The sequence below is a fragment of the Rosa rugosa genome, chromosome 2 (assembly GCF_958449725.1).
Source record: "Rosa rugosa chromosome 2, drRosRugo1.1, whole genome shotgun sequence".
Taxonomy (NCBI): domain Eukaryota; kingdom Viridiplantae; phylum Streptophyta; class Magnoliopsida; order Rosales; family Rosaceae; genus Rosa; species Rosa rugosa.
This window is the reverse complement of record NC_084821.1, coordinates 57222-67698: the sequence shown is the minus strand read 5'-3', so window position 1 is coordinate 67698 and position 10477 is coordinate 57222. Positions and strand designations below refer to the sequence as shown.

The 10477-nt window shown below is 38.0% G+C and overlaps 1 protein-coding gene across 9 annotated transcripts; it reads left to right on the top strand.

Annotated features, from left to right (window-relative positions):
* Positions 1-1873: 1873 nt before the first annotated feature.
* On the top strand, positions 1874-7404 carry LOC133732838 (alkylated DNA repair protein ALKBH6 homolog). 9 transcript variants are annotated; one of them, XM_062160426.1, is made up of 8 exons: positions 1926-2056; positions 3150-3261; positions 3358-3418; positions 3539-3577; positions 5433-5563; positions 6227-6479; positions 6578-6624; positions 7013-7404. In XM_062160426.1, exons 2-8 carry the CDS (start codon positions 3154-3156, stop codon positions 7190-7192), a joined length of 819 nt encoding a protein of 272 aa, XP_062016410.1. In that variant the 5' UTR covers positions 1926-2056; positions 3150-3153; the 3' UTR covers positions 7193-7404. The 9 variants fall into 9 exon arrangements, with proteins under 9 accessions (XP_062016414.1, XP_062016413.1, XP_062016410.1 ...); XM_062160423.1 differs by lacking the exon at positions 1926-2056 and having other exon boundaries at positions 2069-3261; positions 6236-6479; XM_062160425.1 differs by lacking the exon at positions 1926-2056 and having other exon boundaries at positions 2074-3261; positions 5451-5563; positions 6236-6479.
* The last annotated feature ends 3073 nt before the right edge of the window (positions 7405-10477 follow it).

The window sequence follows — 10477 nt, the reverse complement described above, 5'->3', positions numbered from 1 at the left end:
GCCTTAATCCTTCTAGCTAATTAAGCTCACTTTCAATGGTATTGTTAAGATGATACATACACACATGTTTCTTTTTTTTGAATCAAACCCGAAGCCGGGTGCCGATATATATACATATATTCATCTAAAACCAGAATAGGCCGTTACATACACACATGTTTCTTTTGTAAATTTTGAATCCAAGGAGGTCAGATATATTAATGTTCAGCAAGCAGTACCAGAAACGACACACCCATAAGGGCCGACAGAAAGAGCCGTCCTGTAGGACATACAAAGGACCTATACTAACATAGAACCTACGCACTCCCGGGTACACCTACCTTTTAAGGACTAATAAGCACCTTTATTCTTACAAAATCTAGTAGCGCAGAAGCAAGGTAATATAAAAGTAACAACCGAGCTAACTAGATTCTGCGACCTATGAAAATTTAAACATTGCTAGTAGATGAGGGTGCAAATTCCTCATCTACTAGAATAAAATTAAAAACAAAAAAGACAAAAGCAACCCAAACCCTAGCAAAGATGGAAGCCATAGCCCATGAAAGGGCCCAGGCCCAACCACAGTTGCTAAGGACACCCCAAGCATATACTTTTTCCATCACCACACCGCCGCCGCCGCCACCTGCAGCGCCGCCGTCCTCTTTGAATCCCTTCTTGCAACCAGACCAAAACATAGCCGCATCCAAATCCCAAACCCGGAAACCACTGCCTAGAAACGGAGGTTTCGGGCCCAAGGAGAACAAAACAACCCTTGTCTCTAGCCGGTCAGTCGCAATTCCTGCATAGCACCTGGCAATAGTATCGCCACCACAACACTCGATCTGAGATTGGTCGTCTTTCCCCGCAGGACCACCACCATCATCACTCGGCTCTATCAACACCAAATCGAGATCCACCCTCGATTCGATTGACTTCGACAGAAAAAGGAGACAGCAAGAGGCCCCGCTATCCACCCTCCTTCCACCATCATCGATCTGCCCAGCCAAACCCACATAGTTGATATACTCAAAACCATGACACGCCGCTTTCGCAACCGTTATCAGAGAACCACCGCCAATAGAACCCGCCGGCCATAGAGCAAAAGTGCCTCTGGTCAATACAAGATGGTCAGATGAAGCAAGATCGGGGACATGATGAAACAGAAATCCATCACCGTCACCAGAAGAGCGAACAGAGAAGAGGGGATAACCCACCTTCTCGATCGTAGGTTTACCGCCGCCACTAGGGTTAGATAGCCGCGGGCGGACATACTCTCGTGAGAGAGTCAGAGAGAGAGAGCCATGCGAACTCGGAAAATTGTGGATATTGTCATGTTTCTTTTGTAAATTAGATATGAAATAAATTATGTCATTAGTTTACTACTTTATTTTTTGTGTAACATTTTGGTTGATTAGTTTTCTCTTATTATTCATATATCATTATACACAACATAAAGAATGGTAGATTGCCATATATATATATATATATATATATATATATATATATATATATATATGTATGGATCCAACTATAATGCTAGATCAGTGACAAAAAAGTGTGTGTGTGTCAATATATATACACACTTTTTTGTCACTGATCTAGCATTATAGTTGGATCTATACATCCATTGCTTTTAAAGAAGAAAAAAAAAATAACCTACCAAAAACATCATAAGAACTTATAAAATCTAAACAAATACTAGTAAATCAATCCATTAGAATCAATCAGAGTCCATATAGAATTTAAACAATCCGTGGATTAAGTAAATCCATAGATTATAAAAACTCAAACAAAATCTTTTAAAATCTGAATTGAATACACCCCCTAATATATTGGCTACTGCCTTCTTTCAAAAACAAAAAAAAAAATACATTATCACTCGATTTTGTTCCAAACCATCCTCAACGGGCTTAGGTCTAGGTGTTAAAGTTCATGTATATAATATTAATATATAGACACACACACAGAATTATTAACCAAATCGTTCGACTGACCGAAACTCAGAAGCGAGAACTCAAAAGGCTGCCCCTCCATCATTTGCAGTTTGTGAGGGTCGGCTGGGACTTCGGCTCAGCAGGTCAGGAGCTTTGTGTTTCGTTGCAAACTTCACAATCGAGTATTTCCAGTTTCTGTTTTGGTTCAGTTTTTTTTTTTTTTTTCCCTGTACTTCGTTATTGAGTGGATTCGTTAAACGTTTCTACTGATGCAAATTTTGCATATCCTATCTTCTTTTCTCTCTTCTGTTCATTGAGCATGTCCGTGAAAATAGTGAGTCTGCATCGGGTACTTTTAATCTGAGAATTAAAATAAATAAGAAGGCGCGATATTTCTGTAAAATTGATCAAGAGAATTATGCCTCCTTCTATTGGATGGAGGTAACTAGAACTTATTAATGTTGCTTTACTCGTAATGCATATATAGGACTTCGTTTTTCTTCCAAGTTGATTTGTCAACTTGACTTGTATAGGTTCGACGGGCTTAGGTCTAGGTGTTTAACTCTCCTTTTACTGGTTTGGGGTTACTACATGTGTGATGTTACAGTTCTCCATGCGTGAAGCCATAGTCAGATGGTTTTCTGAAGAGAGCATGGAGAAAATGGTTGCAGAATTCAGTTAACTTTTGGTTTGGCATGGAGGCAATCTTGTTTTGGAGTTGTTGCTTGTTGGGTGATTGGTTGGAGATTCAAATTCCATAGTGGAGAAGGGTGCAGATATTGTGGTACAAAGTCAGATTTTGGATGTTATTATAGGCACCACTTTCTTCTAACTTTCTGGATATACGTGTTCTTTTAGTTGGGAAGAATACAACGTTTTGTTTTAGAAGTAATTGCTGTTTGCGGGACATACTAGTGTTTATTTTTTATGTTGTGTTTGAATATGACATCTTGGCCGCTATATCTGTAGTCTATATAGGGTAGAATTGAATTTGTTTCTTTTAAAAAAAATCTTCAGATCCCCTCTGCTCTCTCGGGTTTTTAATCATGTTGTATGTTATGTTTCATTATCTCTTTACGAATCTCCAAAATTAACATATGCTGCCACAGTTCAGATATCAGAAATGGAAGGAAGAATTTGAGTTGTAACCCAAGATAATCTTGGAGAATTACACTGTGTCTTGCTTTATTGTATAATGACGTCTTGTCAATGTCTTGTGTGGTGTTGTCTTAACAGAGAAATGGAAGGAAACCAGGCACTAAATAATTTCAAAGTTGGATCTCTGCCCACTTTAATATACATTCCTGACTTCATTACAGAAAATGAAGAAACTATACTTCTAAAAAATGTAACAATCTCTCTCTCTCTCTCTCTCTCTCTCTCTCTCACACACACACACACACATTCTCACTTCTCAGTATGCTGGCTTCATCCTGCTCTATAGATTTATGATGCCCCTGTATCGAAGTGGAAATCTTTAAAGAATAGGAGGCTACAAAACTGGGGTAAGGTTTTGCTCTATCTTAAGTATTTGTACAGTTGTTTTCAATAGGCTGTTTGACCTGGAAAGCAATGAAGCAAACTCTTGCTTATTTATTTTTTTTTCACTGTTCTGTGACTAACAGGTGGTGTAGTTCATGAAAAGGGTCTGATATCACAGGATTGTAAGTGGATAAATAATTAATATTGTGATGGTTGCTATACGTCATATATCAATAGTGCTCATTGTGTGTTTGAATGCTCCATCCAAATTACTTCTTTGCAGCTCTTTGTTTAAAAAGAGAACAAAGCTTTAGGTTCAGCCACTTTCGTACTATCTTACGATTAACCTAGTTTCTAAAATCTAAAAGGCAAACGATGCCAAAGGAAGACAAAACTATTTAAGTCTGTAGGAAAAGTTATTACAGGCTTGAAAGGATATTATTACTTGGAATGTCGAACAATGTATTAGGGATCTAGTGTTCTGACTTCTGATAAACTACCTATTTTTCGGAAATGCATAGATGAGGAGTCACTTCATACCATGAACTTTAGAATAGTTTGGAACTTTCTTGCCAATCAGGTTTGACTCACATTGAACTGTACAGCATATAGTATCGAGATTGGGTGTGTGTGGGTGTTTTTGTGGGGGGGGGGGGGAGTTGTTGGAAGGAATGGTATATTATAAATTGGAAAAAATATCAGTGTATGTGGAAGTCCCTCTCTCTCCCTCCGTATCTAGTTTTTCTTCCCATCTCTTTAACTTCCTATCTTTCATTTCTCTCTGCAATCATATAAGCCTTTAGTGTTTTATTTCTATCTCTAGAAGTTCTAGTAATTACTAAATATATGCTCTCTACATTCCTTTATAGTTGATAATGTGTATTTTTGTGGTAGGAGAGTGGTGTATTACAATTGAACGAAATATGACTGTTTTTGGAACTCTTTCTCTCTCTCTCTCTAGTTCCCCCCTCCCCTCCTTTTTTTTTTTTTTTTTCATTTTAACTTCTTGTCTTTTATTTCTCTCAGCAATGACATTAGCCTTTAATGTTTTATTTTTTTTCTCTAGGAGTTCTTGTAATTGCTAAATATATGCTCTTTACATTCTATTATAGTTGATAATAGACATCCTTTGTCTTCCTCCAGCCAATATAATGGAACCTAGATTCTTCAAGGTGGAAAGGGGTGTGAAATTTGAAGTTCCTGATTTATACCGGAACAATTTCAAATCATGCAGTATCCCCCCCGCTCCTTCATTCCTCTTCCCCTTTTTTTAGATGGGAAACATAATTTATAATGAAAGAGAAAGAGAATGTACAGAGCAGTCAATAAGGAATCTAAAGAAAAAGCCGAAAACCAAACGACCAACAAGAATATATAGGAAACTAGACAACAGCCTCTCTCCAATATGAAAAAAAAGAAAAAAGAAAAAAAAAAGCTATCTACCAACTTGAATTAACTGACAAGAGTCTGTTTAAAAAAGTCTATCTTAAGTTAGCAAGGGCGGAGCCAAGAGTTTAGATTGGGGTGGGCTAACTAAAATTGAATATACTGTAAGTAGACATATGACATATATGCTATTACCACTGTTAGGACTCAATTAATGAAACGAGAAGCCTTAGGAGAATCCTAGCTTTATCTAGAAAAGATGAGCAAAGCAAATCCTTGCCTGATGAGGACTGACATTAGTGGCATCTTTGTAGATAAGTTGGTTACTGAATTCCAATCCAAAGTCTGCAGGGAACTTGAATACCTTAATCTCCACAATCCACATTAGATCAAATTCCACAAAAGTCATAATTGCATCTGCAAGATGTAAATTTTCTTTGAATGCACTTCAATGCTTTGCCTTCATGTTTGAAGATAATTTGAATGACAAATTATGGGCCTCTTCTAGTAGGAAGTCCAAATATATTGGTGATAGAACATTAGAGCCATGACTTTAATAGTTCTAGGTGATTAGGCAATTGGTTTCATGGTATAGTAGTATTCATCAATTCCTTTGTTAATTACTTAATTTGTTTGAAACAATAAAGTCAGGTGTTTCTCTCCTTGCAGTGCCCTCATGGTTAACAAAGATCACATGCAGGATATATGAAGAATCTGGGCTATTCCCATCGCCAATTAACCATGTCCTTATCAATGAATATCTTCCTAACCAAGGCATAATGGTTTGTACTAAAGCCATCTAAAGCAAAAATATGGTCATTGCTTTAATTTTTTTGGTTATTTTTTGTTTAACTGTTATTAACATACCCTAAAAGTCAATCTACACCGACTCTTCATTTCATTGTTGTACCGTAATTTTAATATGATAGTTGTCCAGATTACCCTCTTTCGGCTTCCCTTCAAGGAGGTTATTATGGATCATTTGCATAATAAAAGTGGACTACATGAAAGAAGAAATGAAAAAGGGGTGTAGACTCTTAGGGTCTGTTAATAAGAACACCCGTTTTACAATTGTAAGTCTTTTAAAAGCTGTTTCAAAATGTGTGGATAAACCTTGCAGAGTGCTGTATGATCCCATATGTTTTTTCCTGACATTGGTTGCAGAATCACCAAAGCTCTTTTTAGTTTTGTAAACTGGACTTTCTTACTTTTATTTTATTCTCAAGTTACCTCAACTTTTCCATGTTTTGCTTCACCATAGCTTGTCCTTGGATATCTAATATCTTAGTGCGTTTCTCTTGTCGAGTAATGAATACTAGAATGAGTTGTTGTATACTATGTCGGGGTTACTCGTTTCCAATTTTCGAGCGTGCTATATACTTATCTACATTATTTAGCTGCAAAGTGGATGTGTGCACCTTATCATAGTGGTTGTCTGCATGTAGGGACACCAGGATGGGCCAGCTTACTATCCAGTTGTAGCAATTCTGTCTCTTGGGTCACCTGTTGTTATGAATTTCACTCCCCATTCAAGATTGACATTGGGCGCAGGCACATGTACACATAATGCTTTGTATTCAAATTCTGATGTGGGACTTTTCAAGAGTGATACAGATAAGTCGTTGGATGAACACCACCCATTTCCTGTCTTATTGATGCCGCGCAGTTTGCTTATATTCAAAGATAAAGCATACTCGGGTTGGTATACTTTTTCTTGAACTGACCACTCTATTTCTAGTTATTTTGCTTATCTTTTCCAACAGAAAATCTGAGCAGGTCCTGCTTGTGATTTCCAGATTACTTGCATGCTATAAACGACAGTGAGGTACACAGTTATGATAAGGTAAGATTATACTTCTATTTCCCCTTTTGATAGGAAACAAGAACGTTGTTGAAAATAGAGGAAGACAGAAATGTAATGGAAGATTAGTTTTCATACCTGTGCTAAAAGGACCATAATGTAGAAAACACTACAGCACATCAAAGGATGAAAGAAAAAAAAAACCCCCAAAACACATACTTAATCCCCGAAATTAGCTTCTTGAAATTCCTGCAAAATTAGAAGAAATTGAAGTCTTAATGAAGTGCAATAATAGTTACTTTCCTGTAATTGATGGTTAATTATGACAAACTTTTTAGTAGTGTGTTGTTAGGCTTAATTAGCAAATGGAGAATTCATATCAACCGGTGCCAAAATGGGATTAACAAGACTTTTAATATTCCTTTTTCAGGTTGTAAACGAAGCACAAGCTCGACCTTGGCAAGGCCTAGATCATCCATCTTCACAATTGGATGGAACTGTTGAAACATTGAATACTGTGGACCTCAAGAGTATTCATAGAACTACCACTAGAGTTTCTTTAACATGTCGATTAGTTTTGAAAGTTCATAAAAATTTGTTCAGGTTTTAGTCATCGGATAGTGTAACATAGTTCTTCTCTTCTGTTTTTTGGTCTGCTAACATTAAGAGCATTTTGCTCCCGACTGGGGGACAGTGGGAGCACATGATGACTTATTTCATTGCATGCGGGTATTAATTAACATGTGCTAGACAAGATATTTTGTTGCAATGTACTTCATTTTCACTAAGAATACACTTGAAAGAAAGCAGTTTTGAGAGGAACTCACGCCTTCTCTTCTTCTCTAAAAATATAATGAGTATCAATTGTTGGCTTTGTTTTCTTCATCACCCCCTTCCTTTTTCGACACCGTTGTGCTCCTTTTGGGAACTGGTGGTGGCTTCGGCCTTTACCTTCTTTGCCCTTCCACCAGGAAGTGCTGGGGATGAGTAGTTCGATTTTGATCCTATGAAGAAGCTCTATGGCTTAGAATTTGTGATCTTCGCGTGAAGTTACTGAGGTATCTATTGAGCTGGTTTTGAAAAAACACCAATGGTCATTGAGTTAGGACTCGTTTAACACTTTTTTTTTTTGTTCAAAAACCTTTAGTCCACCCCACCCTTACTTATATCGATCACTATGTTTTTAGAAATATCATTAACTAGTCATTTTAATATCCATCTTTCACTCTCATTTGACGACATCTATTGTGTCGTTAAATATTGGGGTTTTGACCCTAATTCTAGGGACTTTTTTCCCCTTACACCACTTACTTATTTTTTTTCCCACTTACCCCTAATAACTCTAATAAGTTTGTTCCCTAATACCCAATTAATTTTTTTAAAAATTATTTTTGAGACTATTTTGCCCTCACCCCTTTGTCACATAGAAAGAGAAAATATAAGAGAAAGAAGCCATAGAAGGAGACTTCGCCAGAATCCGGTCATTGGACTTCTCTGAAAACCTCGCCGAATGTTCCCAAAGAGGTTGTTGGAGATCTCATAAGTCACCGAAGAGGTTTATTGCCCCCCAATAAACATTTATTGGAGGGGGGTGATAAAAGTTTATGAATCCTCGCCGGAGGTTCCCAAAGAGGTTGTCGGAGATGTCATAGGTCGCTGGAGAGGTTTATTGCCCCCAATAACCCTTATTGCCTCCCAATAAAAACTTTTTATTTAGGGGCAATAAAAGTTTATTAGGGAAGGTGAGAAGCGGCAAGTACAAATTAGGGAGATCACATAACCACGACAACAGGTCGAATCTATTCTTGGCCAACGTCGGGTTAGGGAAGGTGATGAGATAATTATTCTCCCAAAAAGCTGAGATTGAGTTTAGCTATAGGCAAAAAGAATTTGGATACAGTGACTATGGGACTTTTGGAGGGACCATCTAAGCAGGTTGAGCAACAAAAAAGAAAGAGAGGCTGGCCTCTGGGAAGTGTGAATAAATTGCCTTATGGCATGGCAGGGAAAGGGAAAAATGCCAAGAATGAGGGTGACTCGGGAAAGAAGGTTCCAAACAAGAGCAGGAAGACCAACCTGATGCTGAGGTTGTTAGCTGCTGAGGGGACTGAAGATGGTACTACCTCCAACCCTAAGGGGAAGGAGATGGTGCTTTCTTAGATCTCTATGGTGCCTAGACATCTGGATGCAAGTCTTTTAAAGTATGAATTTTCTCTACATCTGGATGCAAGTCTTTTAAAGTAGGAATTTTCTCTATGAGCTTTTCTAAGATGTTTCTAGTCTTTGTTTGTACCACAATTGAGTGTTGGCAGATTAGGCTAGATGATTGATTTTTCCTTAGGAAGTGAGTTATTCTTGCTTAGTTAGGCTTGCTCTCCAGCGAACGTCCCTTAGACTTTAATGAGTTCAGAATAGGCTTAGATAGGATATTTGGTGTTTGTACCAGGTTTCTTGCAAAAGTGCTTGTTAGACCCTGGCCTGTTCTCATGGCTTTGGTTTCTAATAATATCAATTCCTATTCAAAAAAAAAAAAGAAGTTTATTAGGGGGGGGGAGGGGAACTAATCTCCTTAAAATTAGACAAATAAAACTTTGATTGAGGACGAAAATAAGGAGATTACATCAATTCCAAATCTTTTATTGGGGGGCAATAAATGTTGAGAAATGTTTTATTACCCCCGTAAAATGTTTATTGCCCCCAATAATTGTTTTATTATGAGAAATAAAACATTCTTTTTCTTTTTTCTTCTCTTCTGGACCTTTTACCAAAAAAAAAAAAAAGAAAGAAAAAGAGAGAGAGAGGGTGAAGACATGCTCGATATAGAACTTGTGAAAATCGCTGCCGCAATGACCTGCCAGATTTGGATCGATACGACGCAGTTACATCTCGACTCCGATCAATCCCAATTTTCCATTTCTTTTTGTGATTTAATCCCTCAATTATTTCCTTCAGCTCCAAAGCCAAGTTACTGAGCCGATCATGGGACCTCCATCCCGGCTGGCCTTGGTAAAGTTCTCAACTTTTCCGTTCGTTTATTGGAAAAAAGTCTTAATTAATGACAGCGCGGAGGAGAGAGAGAGAGAGAGAGAGAGAGAGAGAGAGAGAGAGAGAGAGAGAGAGAGAGAGAGAGAGAGAGAGAGAGAGAGAGAGAGAGAGAGAGAGAGAGAGACGGCGTCGAGCCTCGATGATGGCGCGAAGGAGAGAGAGCACAGAGGATTGATAGAGAGGAGAGATGAGAGAGTGACAGCGGCTGAAGTTTATTAATTAGGTTGAGGGCAAAATTGTCATTTCACTTTAAATTAGGCTAGTGCGAATAAAAATTTGTTGTTGGGGTAAATGAGTTAATTTTAGCCAATTTTTGATGCTTTGGACCCCCTTTTTTATAAGCTGATTATTTTTACAGTTGAGTTTTTAATTGTTCTCACAACAATACCAAACTAAGCCTTACTCTTGCAAGCTAAGTTCTCATAGTGCGTGGATCATGTCTTTAGAGAAGTTGTCGGTAGATCGTGACCTGTTGCTTAGTTGGTCTAATTAAAATCAGAGATGGGTAGCACGGGTGGGAAAAAAAAAAGGGAAGTTTTGTAATAACCAGTCCCGTTCCCCTGGTCAGCAGCTGATTAGGGATGATTTGGTCACTCATCGTCCGATTGAAATCGGACGGTTGACAGGTCTCATCCCAAATCTCATCACTTACATGTCTACCGTCCGATTTCAATCGGACGGTGAGTGACCAAATCATCCCTGGTCAGCTGCTGAGCGCGCTTATCCTATCAAATCTTATCGAAACCATAGACGGTGTTTTTTGGGTTGTTTCTTTGGGCCTTTTGAGCGCCCTTATCCTATCAAATCTTATCGAAACCATTTAAAAATGTATGGTGGCCCAACATATAAC

Excerpts from the sequence above, each read along its gene's own strand:
- LOC133732838 (XM_062160422.1), top strand. The coding sequence starts at position 3,109 with ATGACGTCTTGTCAATGTCTTGTGTGGTGTTGTCTTAACAGAGAAATG. Across the intron at positions 3,578-5,432 it reads GGGTCTGATATCACAGGATT|GTGTTTCTCTCCTTGCAGTG; the intron begins GTAAGTGGATAA and ends CAATAAAGTCAG. Across the intron at positions 6,625-7,012 it reads AGGTACACAGTTATGATAAG|GTTGTAAACGAAGCACAAGC; the intron begins GTAAGATTATAC and ends TTCCTTTTTCAG.